General features: G+C 42.5%; 2 protein-coding genes across 2 annotated transcripts in view; one reads left to right on the top strand and one right to left on the bottom strand.

The window, feature by feature from the left end:
- Window positions 1-20,086, top strand: part of ankk1 (ankyrin repeat and kinase domain containing 1) — a 361,956-nt gene that overhangs the window by 73,802 nt on the left and 268,068 nt on the right. The window lies entirely within an intron of this gene.
- drd2a (dopamine receptor D2a) overlaps window positions 903-20,086 on the bottom strand; it is a 98,855-nt gene continuing 79,671 nt past the window's right edge. Inside the window, exons 4-8 of the mRNA XM_084064260.1 lie at window positions 10,113-10,249; window positions 8,345-8,553; window positions 6,403-6,489; window positions 3,212-3,668; window positions 903-2,452 (exon numbers count right to left, since the gene is read on the bottom strand). Of these exons, the coding sequence (XP_083920386.1) occupies window positions 2,256-2,452; window positions 3,212-3,668; window positions 6,403-6,489; window positions 8,345-8,553; window positions 10,113-10,249 (1,087 nt within the window). The 3' untranslated portion in view covers window positions 903-2,255. The remainder of the gene's footprint in view (window positions 2,453-3,211; window positions 3,669-6,402; window positions 6,490-8,344; window positions 8,554-10,112; window positions 10,250-20,086) is intronic.

The raw sequence follows: 20,086 nt of genomic DNA, 5'->3' as shown, positions 1-20,086 counted from the left end.
GGTGTGTGTCACTATACTATAGCCTGACATGGCCAAACTAATATCACTGTGTAGATATTAGTCTGGAACTTCGGTTTGGAAGATTCATTTCCAAGGGGCGGTTACAAACAGATTCAAAAGTCACAGCAAAAGAAATCCCACTTTGAATAGTGGGCTCTGATTGGTCACCTACAACTCTGGGGTGAGTGAAATGTAATTCAAACCAAGGAGCGCCAGACCAATCTACCCAGGGCTATTTTTTTTAGCTGTGGTAGATTCGTCTGGTTTCCAGGCTACTACTACACTGTGCATGAGATTCATGTGGAACTTTACAGTGGCTCAGGCACAGTGCTATGGGTGGGCCCACTTGTACAACTGGCCCAGGCACAGTGCTATGGGTGGGCCCACATGTAGAACTGGCCCAGACCCATTGAAAGAGAGACTTATGACACTCTTTGATCATGTGGTACATGTGGAGTGTGTGCTTCATCAACACCATTATGAGGATTCAGTGTTCAGTGAACTATATACAGTATTGTTTGGAACTATACAGCAGTGTTTGGAACTATACAAGAGTGTTTGGAACTATACAGCAGTGTTTGGAACTATATAGTAAGTGTTTGGAACTATTGGCCACCCAAAGGCAAGCGTTACTTGTTCTTGTTAACTCTGAGCACAACTAAACAAATTCCAAATCAACTGTAAGTTGGTTTTGGCAGTAAATTATTGGGATTTGAAATATTATTTGATTATTATTCATATACACCAGAAGGTAAGGAAGTGTCGCAACTCTCTCTCTCAATAGCTCTGATCTGGCCCACCCTAAATGACTGGGGAGAACATATATTTTCGTAACTTTTATTCATATATTTATATATATATATTTAAAACATTTAAAAACAGAATAAAGACTGGGAAACCAAACAAAATTCCTTTTCTAAAAAGGTAAAAGTTAACATTTTGGCATTGCACCTGACATTGTGGATGGACAATCCCCAAAATGTCAATCCTGCTGCTGCTGCAGTGGCTCATAGATTAAATTAATGCACATCTCCTGTATTTTTTGTTTCTTTTGTTAAACATACTTACATTTCATTAGAAGTCAAGAAGAGAGCTGTGTAGCATGCATCACATTTTCATTGCAAGCATAATAATAACAGTTCATGTGTTTAGAAAAAGCAGTAAAAATGACATATTTTCAGCTGAGAAATATGCAATTTTTTGTTGAACGATTGCGTGGAGCTACAAAGTATAAATTAAAGCTACAATCCGTGGGATTCATGTTGGTTGTCTCCCTCTCCTGATGGAGAGAGGTAATTGCAATGATGTCTGAACTACAATAAGTGTCCATTAATCCGGTTTCGGTGAAACATGTCCAACCACTGCAGATGTGCTAGCTATATTATATTGATATACTGTACTACACAGATTGGTTAAAATAATGTTTATTCCATAAAATAAATCCCGGATTGTAGCTTTGAGCCTAATGCTGCGTTCACACTCGCAACGACAAAATGACAGGCTACAAGCCATTTTCAATGGAAGCCGGTGAAGCCAGTGCCCCCCACATCATCCCACATCAAATCTGTTATCAAATCCACCTTCTTCCACCTCAAAATCATTTCCAACTTTGGCCATCACTCTCAGACTCTGTTGCTAAGACCCTCAACACTTCAGCGGTGACTCGGCGACAGTGTAGCTGACCACACTTTGGTTCCTTTTGTAGCTTCTGTTACTGCTATGGGTGAACGCAGTATAAGAGCTCTTTTATAAATGTTAATACTGCCATGAACACTGACTACTAGATATCTAGATGAACTGCAGAAGTTTCTTTTTTTTTTTTTTTGCCACCATCAAAAACACAACACATACACAGAATAAATAGAAGTTTGCCGCTGTGGTTTCAAGCACAACGTGTTGCATGTGTTGTATACACAGATGATTCCTGACGTGACAAAGCACAAAGACTTCAGAGAACGATACACAGTATTATTTTTTTTCACCAAGAAACAGAATCATCAATACAGACGCTATTTCTTGATTTACATTCAGTAAATTCAGGAGACCACAAATAATTCACAAAGAGCCAATAAATCCTTCCGCCGCTAAGACCGATCCCATTTGCCAGAAAGCAGACATCATTGTCCTCTTGTATGTATATATATTTTTCCCATAAGGACGAGGTATCTTCTCTTCAGTGCTGCCCTCCACAGGCTAAACGGTGAGTTACACTCAGTTGCGCTCCGGTGTCGCACATCCAGGTACAAATCAGGTTTTTAGCAGTGAAGGATCTTAATGAAAGCCTTCCTGAACTCAACGTTGAAGGTGGTGTATATGATGGGATTCACGGCACTATTTACATAGCCCAGCCATGTAAAAGCATTATACATCTCAGCAGGAACCTTGCATGTGGTGCAGTGGGTGTTCAAGATATGCGTAATGAAAAATGGCAGCCAACATATGATGAAAACACCTGCAGATATAAAGGAGAAATAGAATTGTTAGAAGAAAAACAGACATATAAGTAAATACTGTAGATACGGTACATACATACTGCACATACAAAGGTTCACAACTACAATCGGATTGTGTAAGGTTGAGGTTCGTAGTTCGGAGTAGGTGAATTATTCAGATTCATAACATTTTGAATGTGGATTAATTGTTGTTCTATGAGGCTGCAAGAGTTATTCACAGAGTGCCCTAAACAGATTTACATAAGGGCAAAAATGACCAGCTCATTATGAACAATTCATATTCCATCATATGAAACTATTACAATGTGCAACACTCTCACACTCTCACTCCCCAAATGGCCTATAGTGACTTGGGACAAATGTGACGAAACGTCAAATGTTTTACTGGAAGGGGGTACCCTGGGGGTCATCTGGTGTCGTCCCGGGCACTTCCGCACTGCACGAATGCCGAAAGTGCCGTTCTCAAACATCTAAAAACAGTTAAAACGACGGAGGCGCACTTGAACCATGAGAGGCACCACCAAGCGAGCCGATGGGCAAGTGAGTCGCAGAGTCCGCTTCAGCCGACTCAGTGCCGTTCAAGGTATGTCCCGATAGGGAGAGAACCGTAACTCATATCCCCCCTAGTCAACATGTGCCGTCGCGGGTACCCCTTCCAGTCAAACGTTTGACGTTTGGTCAAATCCGTCCCAAGCCGTCACCCGCTGTCCGTCTTGGGAGTGAGAATGCGTTGCACGAAGCTAGCGAAGCAGACTGACCGAGGACGATGGCTAACATCTGTGTGGCCTTCTTCTCCTTCTGCTGGGAGATCTTCCTCTTGCTCATGGTCTTGACAGACGTCAGCGTCTTGCCGTTGCCCAGGGCGTGCGTCTGGGAGGCTTTGACCACGACGGGCACCGGGTCCGGCGCCGTCACCTCGTTGGGCTTGCCTCCGTTACTTTCCAACTGGGTGTGGGTGTGACCGTCCTCGCCGGGCGGGGTTGGGGAATTAGAGGTGGGGCTGGCGTTGGGGGGCTTGGTGGGGATCAGATGCTGGTGGCTGGTAGCCGGGGTCTCTCCTTCAGCACACTGTGGCTGCTGCTGCTGCTGCTGCTGCTGCTGCTGCTGCTGCTGCTGCTGCTGCTGCTGCTGCTGCTGCTTCTGGCTGGAGCCACTGTTGTTCATCTCATCCACTTCCACCTCCTCCCCTTCATTGGCTACCTCTTTAATGAATATCTGAGGAATAGGAAACACATACAGCGTTGCTTTTGGGCAGAAACCTCTTATCTTCTTATTTTTCGTGATGAATGCCCTACTGTACCTTCATCATACTACAGCGTCACACAACAAGCATCAAAAGTACAGTAGAACAGTACAGAGCTTGTGGATCTGCTACTTTTGCAAAAGAAAAATATTTGAATCCTGAAAAGTAACAGTTTTGAGGTTTCCACCCAACAGAGACGACATCAGAGCTCTGACTAAACTGCAAGATCATACATTCTCTAATCTACACATCAGTTGACACACTTTGTTGCTTATTACTAATTAGTACCCTTGTACTATAACACATATTATTACCATATACCTTTGTCATATATAATATTATGCTGGACATTGTTAGCCCAGTGTGACATATCGACATTTCTCAGCACATATGAAATACATGTGCTAAATAAAACCTCTGACAAACACAAGTAGCATGATGTATTTTCATGGCTATTTGTCAGCTCAGTATTGTGACATTTAGACTAAACAGGCATGATCATGCCTTGATCTATGTTGGCCGTGCTCATTTCAGCAGAAAAGCAGCTTTAAAAAAGGGGAGGGTGGGGAAGAGAAAAACATGTTTTCTGTGAAAAATGGACATAGAATTCAAGGTGACATACGATGCCCTGTTAAATATTTCACAGGGAGAACAGAGTTCTTTCCCACTTAAGGCCTAAGATAGCGTTGCACAGAAGAAAAGTCTAATTTGTGAGTTTGTGAGTGTAAAAGTAAAAAAAGAGTTTGTGACTTTTAAAAATAAACTAGGCTACTGGGGAACGATGCAAGTTGGGAACGATTCAAATAGGGAATGCATGCCCCACCCTGTTATGCAATAGCCGTTATACCCGTATGCCTGTCTGTGTCCCTTTTGTGCCCATATATGGAGAACTCTGTATCTGTCTGTCTGATGTGTTCCTTTTATGTCCATATATGGAGATCTCTATGTTTGTCTGTCCATGTCCCTTTTATGCCCATATAGGGAGATCCCTGCTGTTATTGTCTCCGCCAGGCCGAAAGGCATGGTGAGAGAGTATGTTTTACCCCCTGTCCGTCCGTCCGTGTGTGTGTGTCCGTCCGTGTGTCATTCTGTCATTTTGTGGACAGCTAATCTCTGGCACCGTTGGCTTGATCGCAGCGAAACTGTGCACACACACTCCCTGGATGCCAAAGCCGAACCTCTGAACATTTTTCACATGGGCCTTTTATAGCGCCACCAGGAGGCTGATTTGTGCAAAACACATTTCTGAACAGTACTCCTACAGATTTTGGCCAAAAATCCCCCAAATCGGTACACAGTATCTCTATAGTCATTAAAAGAAACGGCTCATTTCAGATTTTTCATATTCCATCCTGATTGGCAAAAATTGTCTTTCAAAGTTTGCAGGAGTACTCCGTTTTGAACAAAATGCCTCAAATCATGAACACAGCATGCAATTTCCGTGAAATTTTGCACAAACATTCCCATTAGGCTGAGGAAGAAATGCCATTTGAAAATGTTCAAATCAGCCTCATGGTGGCGCTGTAACAGGCCGATTCGTGTTTTTACCTATAACTGCACCGATCAGTGTAAAACTTTGTATGCACATTCTCTAGAGGCCATGGAAAAACCTTTGCCCTGCATTTTTCACAATTGCCTTTTATAGCGCCACCAGGAGGCAGACGTATGTAAAACACATTTTTTGATATTAAGCCTTCATATTTGATCCAAATTTCACGCAAATCGGTACACATGATCTCTATAGTCATGTGATCAAGACGGATCTGTTCATATTCCATCCTGATTGGCGAACATGGACATGTAATGTTTGCAGGAGTGGCCCGTTTTGAACAAAATGCCGCAAATCATGAACGCAGCGTCCGATTGCGGTGAAACTTTGAACGCACATTCACACTATGTTGAGGAACAAATGGCACCCTTTTCACATTGGCCTGTCATAGCGCCACCAGAAGGTCAAATTTAGCAAAACACATTTTTAGAACAAAATGCCTCAAATCATGCATGCAGTGTCCGATTGCCGTGCACGGCCGAGGAATAAATGCCACCCTTTTCACATTGGCCTATTATAGCGCCACCAGGAGGCCATAATAACCTACCTGACCTGGCGGAGACTTGCGCTCCGAGGAGCACTTTTTCTAGTTAGTATTGGAATATAATGGCCATATACTGCATTGTTGGTGGTTCTGGAAAGTCCTTGTGCAGTGGTAAACATCTGTGGAAAATGTCTGAAGAGCGCAAACTGACTGTGGAAAGTGAACTGACTAATTAATAAAATAGCAGGTGTGGGGAATTTGACAGGTGTCGGAATTTGGCAAATCAAGCTGGGGTTGCCATGGCAATCAATTGGCTCTTTTTGGCCACGGGCAAAGCCTTTTCTGGCGGTTCTGGACAACCGCCTATTCGACCGACTCAACGCGGGGAACTGCACTCCCTCGGGTCGTCTGCGACACGTGTGTCAAATTTGAAGTCTGTCGGTCGAACGGCTCTCGAGATACGTGGATTACAGACTACATACAGAGATTCGGTGCATTTATTGTAAGAAGATGTAAATACATAAATGCATGTCTTGAAATAAATCACATAATGCCCAAAATACTTGCATGGGGTGGAAAGCATCTATAGTTCAACACAGGGACACCGGGTTGAACGAGGTTAACCAATAACCTCTGTTATAAGAAAATAAAAAAATAAAGGAGAAAAACACACCACTTTCTTCTTGTTGACAGGAAAGCTGCCGTTAGATTTGCCAATCATGGTGCAGAGCCTCACCTCCTCTGGATGAGTGCACTTATCCTGCAATGGAAGAACAAAGCCATGAACACACACAGCTGTCAAAACTATACCTTGTCAAATGAAACAAGTGTGTGTGTGAGAGAGAGAGAGAGAGAGAGAGAGAGAGAGAGAGAGAGAGAGAGAGAGAGAGAGAGAGAGAGAGAGAGAGAGAGAGAGAGAGAGAGAGAGAGAGAGAGAGAAGATGTCTTATACATCTGGGTCTTATACATATTTAACCAATGAAAAGTATTACCAAGAGCTTGTTGTGACTAAACAATAACTGCATTGGATGCATTGGAACACAGGTTATTCTTTTTCCCGATTTCCTGAAATACATGGACATTCCTTCATAATTTCCAAGTCATTTGTAGTTTTGCATAGAAAAAACAGAGCCAACCAGGTGCTCAACAGAGATAAGACCCCCCCCCCCCTCCTCTCCTGCCTGGATCCTTTCTTCTTTCGTCATTTGTAGTTTTGTTTTTCACCTTGCTTTAAGCTGTACAGTATTTTGTACCCAATTGCACTCACTCTGTCTCACTCTATAAACTCTCTCTCTCTCTCTCTCACACACACACACACACACACACACACACACACACACACACACACACACACACACACACACACACACACACACACACACACACACACACACACACACACACACACACACACACACACACACACATTAATATGAGTAATGCGGTGTGCTGATTGAAGGGCACTACTTAGGTTTCCTGTGCTGAGCAAAATGATCCTTTTCCAATGATCAGAAAAGCAGAAAATGTCATTTGAGGCACGTGAAGATTACTCTATAGTGTTGGGTTACCGCCAGCTTCCCCCACACACACACACACACACACACACACACACACACACACACACACACACACACACACACACACACACACACACACACACACACACACACACACACACACACACACACACACACACACACACACACGCACACACACACACACACAGAGCTGCTGCTCCACTGAACGTGACACAATCCTAACGGGTTCCTATGAGGTTAGTACATTTAAATAATGTGTGTATGCACTCTTGTTATGCCCGTGGCATAATTGAGTGCGTGCCTTTTTAGTCCCTTCCACTGTATACTGTACGACTGGGGATTTCAACTTAGCTGGTGTCTCGCACCCGACAATAGCTGATCTACAAGCTCACAACGCGTTGGCTATTTTCGGCGCGAGACACGATGCGCAACCAAATACAAATCAGGCTTTATGCGTTGTGTTTCTCTTAGGAAAGCAATCATTGTTCCCTGTGTACACTGCTGTGTTACAGTATGTGACCCATGGTGCCTGCGCAGAAATCCATTCAGCATAACTTGTTTGAAGAAATCAATTTAAATTCTCATGCATGTTTGTTTAAAGGAAAATAAATTGTTCTCAAATAGCAACAGAGTATTGTTTTGATGCATAAATCACTACATGTATTTCGTGCTGCTGAATCCAAACAAACAATTTTCCACACAATTGCATACAATGCTTACTGTATACATTAAACATCCTACATGTTTCAGAAACACACACACACACACACACACACACACACACACACACACACACACACACACACACACACACACACACACACACACACACACACACACACACACACACACACACAGACACAGACACAGACACACACACACACTGTGTCACTTTTGATTTCTTTGGCTATTAAAACATTGTGAAAATGTGTGCAAATCTTTGAATATATATGTTTTTAAAGCGAACATTTTGTAACTCAAATCTTTGCTTCTGGAGGGGGTCTCTGGATCTTTCCCGGATTGAATGGGTTAAAAGTGTGTTAATCTTACAATAGAGCACACAGCGTGGTCTCTCACCTTCAGCGCAGCTGCAATGTCATGGTCGGCGGGCTGACAGGCGCGCTGCTTGGGCTTGGTGTTGACCCTTTTCCGCCGCTTCCTCAGAACAACGTAGATCTGCACGTACACCAGCAGCGTGACGATGAAGGGAACGTAGAAGGACACGATAGACGAGTAGACCACGAAGGCCGGGTTGGCGATCACACACATAGAGTCGTCACGAGTGGCTGTGTACGGAAGGCAAAAACAAAGGTGATGAATTGCACCCAGATCTCTATCAGATACATAAATGACAGTTTGTACGCTGCAGTTTACTACTTGCCGATTCATTTATCATATTTTTTACTTCCACCGCCGCCATCCTGTCAGCATAATCACAACAAAAAAAACACACATTGATATCGTTGCTGTCGGGTGGGATCCTAGATATCTTTTCAGGAAATGCAAAACAATAACCTGTGTTCCAATGGATCCAGTGCATTTATTTTAGTCACAAGCTGTTGTTAATACTTTTCCTTGGTTAAATGTTTATAAACCCATACACAGACGTAACCATTTTAATTACCACTGTTTTGGACAGATAACTGTAGCAGAAACAAACAGTGTGAGGGAGTTTTAATCTGTCAGGTTTGGCCCCCCGCTTGGTCTTCTCCTACGCACCTTTCGCCTTGTAGGCGAAAGACTTGCTTTTAACACATTCACTGCCAGGAATTCATTCATTCATTCATCCGCCACTGCCAGCGTTTTTACTAATCTTTCGAGACCCACAGAAATGTTTTTTTCAAAGAAGATGAAAACATCAGATGTCTGGGGGTAAAGACGAGGGTCTGTTCTTTCATCCGGAAACAACAATTTGTAACCGCGATCTTCCGTTCTTTAGTGATCGGCAGATGAATATGGCTTGTTTTCACCAAAAAACGCAATCTGGGAAGAGAAATCAGAGATAACATTAGACCGGACGGGCTGGAATTGGTTTACTGTAGATCACGTGATTTCCGGGTGTATTCTTCTTCAGGAGTCCTAGGATCAGTCACAGGTTGCGGAAGAGCGCCCTCTATCATTATCACTGAAAACAACAAATGACGTCTATGGAAGTCAATGGCAGTCAAGTGTTGGATTTGAAATGACTTCTACAGACGTCAATGGCGGTCAATGTAATAATTGACACATACTGTAGGAAAAAAGCATTTAAAACATCTTAAAATAGCATATCTACGAGCTCACAACGTGTCACATTGCAACGCGTTGTGACTGTCATAATTATGACAAAGTATATAAATAGGGCATGAATTTACGCAAAACCATGCAATAGGGAGATACAAGGTTTCTGCCTGACAGCGGCTATAGCTTGGCATAAATGCATGAAGCAGCTATAGTGGAGGGGTCTTCAACGTTTTTCAGGCCAAGGACCCCTTAGCTGAGAGAGAGAGATCAAACTACATATTGGAATTTGGATTCATGTTAAATGTGTGTTTTCAGACATTTAACCACTTATTCTTAAACCTTCAATACTTTTAAAGTTGATCTTTGGCTTGGTACTTGGTCTGCTCTTTTTTCACTGTACACCAAACCTCTTTGCCGAAAATAGCACATCTACAAGCTCACAACGCGTCGCAGACGCGTTGTGAAAAAATAAATAAATGCAATTTATTTTTTTCCCCTATCATTTCCTATCACACAAAGATTTGTCTGACCCCCTGCAATGTCTCTGAGGACCCCCTAAGGGTCCCGGACCCCCTGTTGAAGACCCCTGGTATAGTGGAGTGCATTTGTGCTCTGTCTGTACCTGTGTTATTCAGACCAAACAGCAGAGGACACGATATGGCAAACGACAGCACCCACACCACAGATATCATCACCGTGACTCGTCTCCTGGAGCTGTAGCGAGTGTTGTACAGCATCGGCATGGCAACTGCTGTATAGCTGTATGGAGAAAAAAAAAGAAAAAACGTTAAAAAAGTTATGACTATCTATTTATGCTAATGGCCTATTTATACTAATGTGAAATAATATGCCCCGCACCAGAAATCCTCCATGAATTCAAGGCGCAATTAATTTATAGAAATGGAAGTTATTTTCGAGTGTTCCTTTAAACGTTGAGTATATCTTCGTGCTGAACCATTGTGCTGCACAAAGTTTTATTTAAATTTGACCCATAATAAAGAAGGGGAAAAAATGGCATAGATCCAGTCAGGGTGAGTGCATAAGACAACGTTTATTAAGAAATCCAACAGCATCTCTATCTCTGTATGAGGAGAGAGGGGGGAAATAAAACATAAAAAAGGAGATGACAATCTATTTATATTAATGACCTTCATTCACCATTAAAGAATAAACAGACACAAACTCTCTTCTTTCTCAAGACTAATTGATAGAAAAATAAAAGCCAATTGGGGGTGAAGTGTCCCTTTAAAAACTGTGAAGGCGTTGAAGCTATTGGTGCTGAACTGTATGAAGTTTTATTTAAATTGGACCCCAAATAAAGGCAGTCACATGTTCTCGGAAAAATGCCAAAGGCCCCAAACAGCCCCAAAGGGCAAAAGAGCCCCGAGGACCACTTCTTAGTGCTCCTCACTAGAGCTGCAACTATCCATTATCTTCATAGCCATTATTCTACGGATTACTTTTTTGATTAATTGTTGTAATAATCAAGAAGCGTGTTCTCGATTCTCGGCCACGACCGCTTTTGAGACGTTCAAGTGGGCCCTGATTGAGAAAAGGTTGGGAACCGCTTAAGTGCTTTACTTCATGACCATTAAGTCACTTGCTTCCTTTTCTGTTTGTTTTCCTGCCACTGGTCTCCGCTATAAACTTCACACAAACATCAGGCCTGGATTATTGTAATTCTAAAAACATCTCTGGACTGCAACTATTCTAGAAGCCTGCTGCCAGACTACTGACCAGATCCAGGAGACCATGTCACATAACCCCCATTCTGGCCTCCTTGCACTGGCTCCCAGTCAATTTACGAATCCACTTCTAGGTTCTATGAGGGCTATGCGGCACTCACACCTATGTCGCCGAGCTCCATATGGAGCTGAGCGATTTGTTTGTGCCTGATGCCATGCAATCAAGCCTTTGTGAGTTTCGACCCCTAGGCTATGGAACAATCTCCCCTTAGACCTAAGAGCTGTGGCCTCTGTGGACATCTTTAAAAGACTGTTAGAGACTCACCTATTCAAACAGGCTTTTACTTAGTTAGCTCTTTGAGATTACAGCTCTTTGTGTTGACTGTTGAGACATGAACTCTGATTTCCTTTAACTCATTAGTTGACCGAAAGGCCTGGCCAATCAACTAATGACTTTGTTTCACACCCTGTCAGTCCGTCCGTTGGTCCGTCCGTCCTTGTGTGTGTGTGTGTGTGTGTGTGTGTGTGTGTGTGTGTGTGTGTGTGTGTGTGTGTGTGTCCGTCTGTGAACAGCTAATCTCCGGCACAGTCGGCTGGATCACAGCAAAACTGTGCAAACACACCCTGAATGCAGAACCTCTGCACCAAATTGTTCACATGGGCCTGTTATAGCGCCACCAGGACACCGATTTTTGAAAAAACTTTTTTTTGATAGTACACCTACAGATTTTGTCCAAACATCACACACATCGATACACAGTATCTCTAATAGTCATTAAACGAAACGGGTCTTTCAGATTTTCATATTCCATCCTGATTGGCTAGGATAGGCTTCCAAAATTTGCAAGAGTGCTCCATTTTGAACAAAATGCCTCAAATCATGAACACAGCATGCAATTTCCGTGACATTTTGCACACACATTCTCACTAGGCCGAGGAAGAAATGCCACTTGAAAATGTTCAAATCACCCTCATGGTGGCGCTATAACAGGCCGATTTGTGTTTTTACCTATAACTGCACCGATATGTGTACAACTTTGTATGCGCACTCCCTATAGGCCAAGGAAAAACCTGAATTGTTCATATCTGCCCTTTATTGCGCCACCAGGAGGCCGACTTATGTAAAACTCATATTTTTATATTACTCCTTCAGATTTTATCCAAATTTCACACAAATCGGTACACATGATCTCTATAGGCATGTGATCAAGACGGATCTGTTTGATTTTTCATATTCCATCCTGATTGCCTTTTATCCATGCAGTGCCACGTACTTTAGTTTCATCCCAAATGTTCTTTGTCTATACCCGACCTGAACTTTACCAAACAATCTCTCAAGAACAGATCATGTGATCTTGTGCTGCATGTCCACATGTGTTTTATCCCCTCTTAACACCTCAAAGAAGAATAAATTATTCAATCTTTGGCTTTTGTGAAGAGCATATTACCGTAATCTCGCTCCACCCTCATCTCTCTGTCTCTCTGTCTCTCTGTCCTCTCGCATGCCACGCCACTCACTCACTCACTCACTCACTCACTCACTCACTCACTCACTCACTCACTCACTCACTCACTCACTCACTCACTCACTCACTCACTCACTCACTCACTCACTCACTCACTCACTCACACACACACACACACACACACACACACACACACACACACACACACACACACACACACACACACACACACACACACACACACACACACACACACACCTGAAATCCCCCCAAATCATTTCCCAAAGCGTTACAAATAAATCTTTAGCTAATATGTCTGGATTGTGGTGCTGTGTCAAAGGGATTGGGACTGCAGTACTCATTCTTTTAGGATGAACCAACCCCTATTCTTCTGCCTCAACATACGTCATGTCCTTGTATGAGCGAATAGGGTAAGGGATCAACATCACGTGAGTCCTTTATTAGACCCAGAGAAGGCGCTCTCCGGGTTATTGCTTATTGCTCAAAAACCAGGGTTTTCATGCTTCAAAGGGAGCATGCCCATATATGGGGCAATACTGACGACATCAGGGATCTCCATATATGGGCACAAAAGGGGGCATGCATGCCCATATATGGGCCTATACCGATGACATCAGGGATCTCCATACAAGGGACAATGACTGACAGATACAGAGATCTCGGATTGGCGGTGCGACGTAGGTGTGAGAACCAGAACCTCTATAGTTAAATACCACTGCAAAACGTTATGATAGTGACAGGGACACATTAATTCAATTTAAAATGAAAAGCAACACAAAGCTCTGCAATTAAAGGCCAAAAGATGGTAAGACATGTTGTATTACAGCCTAATATAAAATGATCAAAACAGATCACTGTAATGATAGCTAATGATCTAACCATGATGGCGCAGTGGCTTTGGTGTCTCCAGGGACAGCATAGGCCAACTTTTCTTTTGTCGCACTGTCACTTTATAATGAGGCAATGAGCTCAGGGAAATGAAATGGAAATGAACTGTCAAACTGTTTTGTTTATCAATTATCAGACTGTTAAACTGGTATACAGTTTTATAAAGAAACCTGCTACAATTTATTGTGTGTGTGTGTGTGCGTGTGCGTGTGCGTGTGCGTGTGCGTGTGCGTGCGTACGTGTGCACATGCGTTAATTGTTTTTGTCATTAGTCATTAGGTATATCTTGGTATGAGTGTCATGTGTTGTACTGTCCCCCACTGATACTTTTTATGTTGTGTGTGTATAATGTGTGAAATTTCTAATTATACGTTCCATTATGTGTTCAATGCCAAAAAACACAATTAATTTGTTAATCACAATTATTTGTATGACAATTAATCAACATGTCATGACCGTGACAGCACATACAATACCTCAAAAAAGAAAACCTCAGCCCACAGCTCCGTACACTTGCGGCATGTTTTGTGTTGCATTTACACATGAGCTGTTAGAATGTTTGCACAGTGAATTAATACATAAATAAATTACTGCAAGGTACACAGCTGTAGCTGTGAGCTTTTCTTCCTTCTTCAACACATATGTGGCCTTCTAAAGGCATGTAATAAAAGCCATATCATAGAAACATGAGCTTAAAGGGACACCTTGACATTTTGAGTTTGAGTTTATAGTGTACAAATACTGTATAAACCCCCCCATAGTGATATATGTATGGCAAAAATAAATAACCAACAATTTTTAACCCAGTAAAACCGGGAAAGCATCTGTGTCCTTTTAGATTTCAGTGTTGTTGGCTATTAAAAATTGTGTGTGTGTGCGTGTGTGTGTGTGCATGTCTTTAAGTGGCACGTGTTGCAAAGGTGCACCTCGCAGGACCACATGTTCTGTGTGTGTGTGTGTGTGTGTGTGTGTGTGTGTGTGTGTGTGTGTGTGTGTGTGTGTGTGTGTGTGTGTGTGTGTGTGTGTGTGTGTGTGTGTGTGTGTGTGTGTGTGTGTGTGTGTGCATGTCTTGAAGTGGCGCATGTGTTGCATCTTTGCCGTCCGCAAACGGACGGACGGACGGACGGACGGACATACATACACACAAAGTCAAATTTAGAGCGGCTGGCACCGCTAAAAATAGCAGATATACAAGCTCACAGCGCGTGAGCTGTGAGAACTATTGATTTAAAAGACATTCGTAGAATCGGCCTCAGGTCTTAATGGGTTAAAATGTCAATATATCCTTCGAGAGTAGAACACCCCCCCCCCTCCTCCTCCTGGCTCTGTTTGGCTTTGCTGGACAATTATTGTTGGTTGTTTATCAGGATCGAACTGGGAACATCGCAGTTCCCATCCGGCCGCTCTACTGGACACTCTACCCCTCTCGGACAATTAAAGCCTGTTTAATAACAGGGTGCAGGCAAATAACGTGACAACGTTTCGATATCAATACATCTTCATCAGGTCAGCATAAATGGCTCCTAGACAGTAGGCGTTGTGAACTGACAATAGCAGATCTACAAGCAGCAGATCGGCTCATTTCGGTCCGGGACACCAAAGATCAGGCTTTAGAGCCTCACACTCTCACTAGAGGGCTGTATTATTGTTCATTCATTCACTATAAAGGGTTAACTCTTTGTAAACGTCAAACGATTTGATATGAAATCCCATCATCATAATTAGAACGTTAGAAAGGACCTTTTGACCTAAGGGTGGTGTTGTAGGAAAGGTCATGATGGGGTTACCAAAAGATCGGCCAGGTTCATCCTCCAAGGAGCAGGAACACACTCAGCAACGGCCATAATGGGGTCACCAAAATCAGTATGGCTCTGGGAGCAGAGCGGTGCACAGCACATTCCATGGCATTACAGCCAGTAGTTGTTGAGATACTGCACCTTGTTTGGGTGGACAGGCGGTCCAAAAAAAATTCAATTACATTACGGAGGATTAAATTACGGCTTACTAAATGACTCAGCAGCGTCTGTTGTATCCCTTCCAAGCACAAATGTGGCCTATGAACCGACTTCACCTACGGCTTCATTCTGCAGGTTGCAGTCGACATGAAAGAGGTTGTGTCCAATTCCCTGTACGCCTCTCAGGAGTGACCTTATCAATTAACCTCCGCACATTGGCTGACCTTATTAGTGGGGGATGGCTGGATTCCGCAGGAAGCATGCAGCCTTGCACCGGCTCTGACCCATTGATTTGATTGTGATTTAGTTTCTCAGCCTCTAGGCGTGTGAAAGCCTGTAAACAGGCAATTCAGTATACGTTCTATGGATCTGATTGTAGAACCGCACATGGGGGTGAACCAAGGTGTGGATCTATAAGCGAACCAAGGTGTGAATCTATAATTTCTTCTGCAGAATATTGATAGAAGCAGGAATTCTATGTGCTATCTGGTGTTATACTATTTAAATGTAAATGACATTATCAGGGGTTCAAGCCCGGGGGGCCTGAATGAAACCATATTGTTTTTGTGCTGCAGGCTTCTCCTTCTGCCTGTGGTTTTGCAAATTCCTTTGAGACGGTAAATGGTACAGACATGACATTTTCCACCAATGATTGGAAGTTGTGTGCATTACTTACACAACAAAATACGACCCCAATTGGCCAGATTATAGTAGTATAATTAAAGGTCAAAATGTTGAACTTTGAAAAGGGAGTCCGATTTACATGCAATAACCATCTATTCTCACTACAAATTTGCCTCAACAAATACTGACGTCTGTCTGTCAGAATCTGTGCTTAGTGTAATAATCTAGTATTCACCATCAGTGTTGGAAGAAGTACTCACATTTTTTACTAAAGCAAAAGTATCAATACCACAATGTAGAAATACTTTTGTTACAAGTAAAAGTCCATTGGCATCAAAATACACTTAAATTACCAAAAGTAAAAGTAGTCATCTTGCACAATGTTACATGTTTTCAAATTTTTCAAAAATGTATTAAAATCTTTTGAAAATAGCAGATCTACAAGCTCACAATGCGTCGCATCGCTGAAGTTGTGTATGTATGTTTTGTAATCTAATAAAGTAACTAGTAACTAAAGAGGTCAAATATTTGTAGTGGAGTGAAAGTATAACATTTGCCTCGAGTAAAGGTAAAAGTATTGGACATTGGAAAGACTCAAGTAAACAAAAAATCTCAGAATTGTACTTGAGCACAGTACAATTCTAAGCTAAACTAAGCACATGTACAGAGTACATGTGCTTAGTTACTTTCCACCACTGTTCACGATTAAAATATGCCATATTTGCCATTGTTGCTCATCGTGCTTTTGGATGCCATATGGCCAAAGTGGTCTGCAAGGGCCTCAGTGATTGTATTGTGTCTACTGTGATGGATGAGGATATTTGGTTGTACAATGTCCTGACTATCATCGCTGTCAGGTGAAAACCTTGTATGTCCAAACTGTTATTTTTCAGGAAAGGAAAAAATAAATAAAAGCAAAAAAGTAGAGGTTAGCCTGGCCATAATGACATCAGTCCTTGTTGCAGGCTTGTGTCTGTTCTGTTGATATCCTCCAGTGGTGGAAGGAGTACTGTAATTCTTTACTTAACCCTTTCAGACAGTCTTTTTTGGGTTTCTTTGGGCTATTCAAAAATCGTGAAAATTTGAGCAAATCTTTGAATATATATACATTTTTCAAAGCAAACATTTGTAACTCAAATCTTTGTTTCTGGGGGATTCTACAAATGTCTTCTAAATCCTAACAGTTGCTATAATCAATGGTTCTCAAACTTTTTCATGTCAAGGACCCCCAAAATTATAGGAATTTTGGCCGCAGAACCCCATCTCAAAATATTTTGTTCCAGGGACCCCCCCCCAGAAGTTGTAATAGAGTTAAAAATGTTCGCTATGGAAAAATAGATATTCAAAGATTTACACGCATATTCAAGATTTTTAAAAAAAATAGCAGATCTACAAGCTCATAGCGCGGCAATCGGTGCCGCGCTATGAGCTTGTAGATCTGCTATTTTTGAATAGCCAAAGAAATCTTAAAATGACACAGATGCGTTCTCGGTCTGAAAGGGTTAAGTAGAAGTAGTAATATACCACAATATAAAAATACTCCATTACAAGTGAAAGTCCTGCCGCTGGAGGGGCGCTATCCCCCTGGGACACAGCAATATGTTTTTTTGCATTTGAAATCCCATCGGGGAATCTTAGATCACATAAGAACTGTGTTCTTTATATGATCAGTAAATGTACTTAGTTACTTTCCACCACTGACATCCTCAAGAGAGAGACTGCTCACTCACTTTAAAATATGAGGCTTAATTAATAGTGTAGCTCAGTGCGCACAAAGTATAAATTAAACATATCATGGTGCCCACTCTTGGCACACAACGCACACATCATTATTCCTGACATAATTATCCTGGATATTGTCCCAGTCACGTATATCTGCACTCCATCATTGTGGTCATCCTCTATAGCTGTATAGCCTACTGCTGTGGTTCTCATGTCAAGGACCCCCAAATTGATAAACATTTGGCCGTGGACCCCCATCTGAAAACATGTTGTGCCAGGGACCCACAGAAGCAAAGATTTGTGTTAAAAGTGTTCATTAACTCACGGCCATAGCTCTGGAATGGAGGATCGCGGCCGGCCAAATGTTTTTGTGCTATTCTACCAGACCCCCGTGCGTGTAATGAGCCAATCTCCGTGAGGAAGGAGGTCACAGAGAATATTCCATGAACTTTCAAAGGTACAGTAAAATCGCCGTTTTCGCTGGCAAGGGGACCGGAGACGGATGAATTAATCAATTAATTCCTGGCAGGGAATGAGCTAATGTTCAAGATTTTTGAAAAATAGCAGATCTACAAGCTCAAATGCGCGGCACCGTATATCTTCTTTTTTTTATAGCCAACGTATAAAAGGTTAAGGTGGTTAAAGTGATTGTGATGCTATCTTAACACATTTTGCTGGTGACCCCCTGGAACCCCTCCAAGGACCCCTTGGGGTCCCCGGACCCCACTTTGAGAACCACTGGTATACTGTACACATTTAGTTTACTGTACTACACAGCTCAATGGGCTTGTGGTCTCTAGATTATAACTCTATGGTTCAATCCCCCGGCCAGGCCATACCAAAGACTATAAAAATGGTACCCAATGCCTCCCTGCTTGGGCACTCTCACTCACTCCCTGTGACATACTACAGCAGGGGTCTTCAACGTTTTTCAGCCCAATGACCCCTTAGCTGAGAGAGAGATGAAGCAGGGACTCCCCACTACATATAGAATTGTGTTGCAGATTAAACTTTTTGAGGTCTTTTATGTGCCAAACTGTTTGTTTGAGATATTCTCCAGTGTTTCAAGGTTCACAGAGACTCGCAGCGCAAGTAAGCTTGTAGAATGGCTATTTTTGGCAAAGAGGTTTAGTGAAGAGGGAAAAAGGAGTATAAAAGTACAGAGCCAACACAGTCATGTATACCAGCTTTCTTTCTTTTTTCTCTCTCTGCACTTGAATTAACCTTTGAGTCATTACACCAGTATGTATTGTCAGCTAGTGTGTGTGTGTGTGTGTGTGTGTGTGTGTGTGTGTGTGTGTGTGTGTGTGTGTGTGTGTGTGTGTGTGTGTGTGTGTGTGTGTGTGTGTGTGTGTGTGTGTGTGCGCGTGCGTGCGTGCGTGCGTGCGTGCGTGCGTGCGTGCGTGCGTGCGTGCGTGCGTGCGTGCGTGCGTGCGTGCGTGCGTGCGTGCGTGCGTGCGTGCGTGCGTGAAAAACATTAATTCACACAACACTGATAGTCAATGAAGATATCATAAAATCTATGAAAAAGACAACACAATTGTATACAATATGTAGTATTGGTCCCTGATCCATCTGTCTCTCAGCTAAGGGGTCCTTGGCCTGAAAAACGTTGAAGAAGTTAGAGTTTTGCTGTGACTGACTTTTATCTCTTCCAGCTCTAGTGAAGGGTTTTCACAAGTACCTACTGTATTATGGCTTATTACACGGCTTGGTTGAATGCTTGCTTGATTCTGATTGGTCAAACACTGAATTCAGCAGTGTGTTATTTCTTAATAATGACGATGTGCTCTATAACAAGTAACCAAGAATGTAACAAGTAACCAAGAATGTATTATTTTTGATCCACTATACTTCCTTGTTTTCCGAGGCGACTGTGTCCGCCCAGCACAACACTTATGGAATACTTTCATTGCCGTAAGCAAGAAAATGTATTTATTAAGTAGCCGTGTAATAAGTAATAATAAATGTAATAATAAATCCCTTCAGGGTGATTATGCACCTCCGCTCCACGTCAGTGCATAATCACCCCGTCGGGATGTATTTTTCAATAATATCCAGCTACCCGTGCATTATCCCTTGCACATGAGCAACAATGTGCAAATGATGAACCACACACTTTAACCTTTATACTTTGTTGACCAGGGTTTTCCAGGGATCTGGGGTCCCTGGGGATAGCCACCCCCTTGGCGTTTGCATTTCACCTCAAATTGAGTTATTTCATGCATATTTTCT

Source organism: Gymnoscopelus microlampas (genome assembly GCF_963454915.1).
Source record: "Gymnoscopelus microlampas genome assembly, chromosome: 8".
Lineage (NCBI taxonomy): Eukaryota > Metazoa > Chordata > Actinopteri > Myctophiformes > Myctophidae > Gymnoscopelus > Gymnoscopelus microlampas.
The sequence above is the reverse complement of the archived record's forward strand: the minus strand, read 5'-3'. Positions and strand labels throughout refer to the sequence as shown.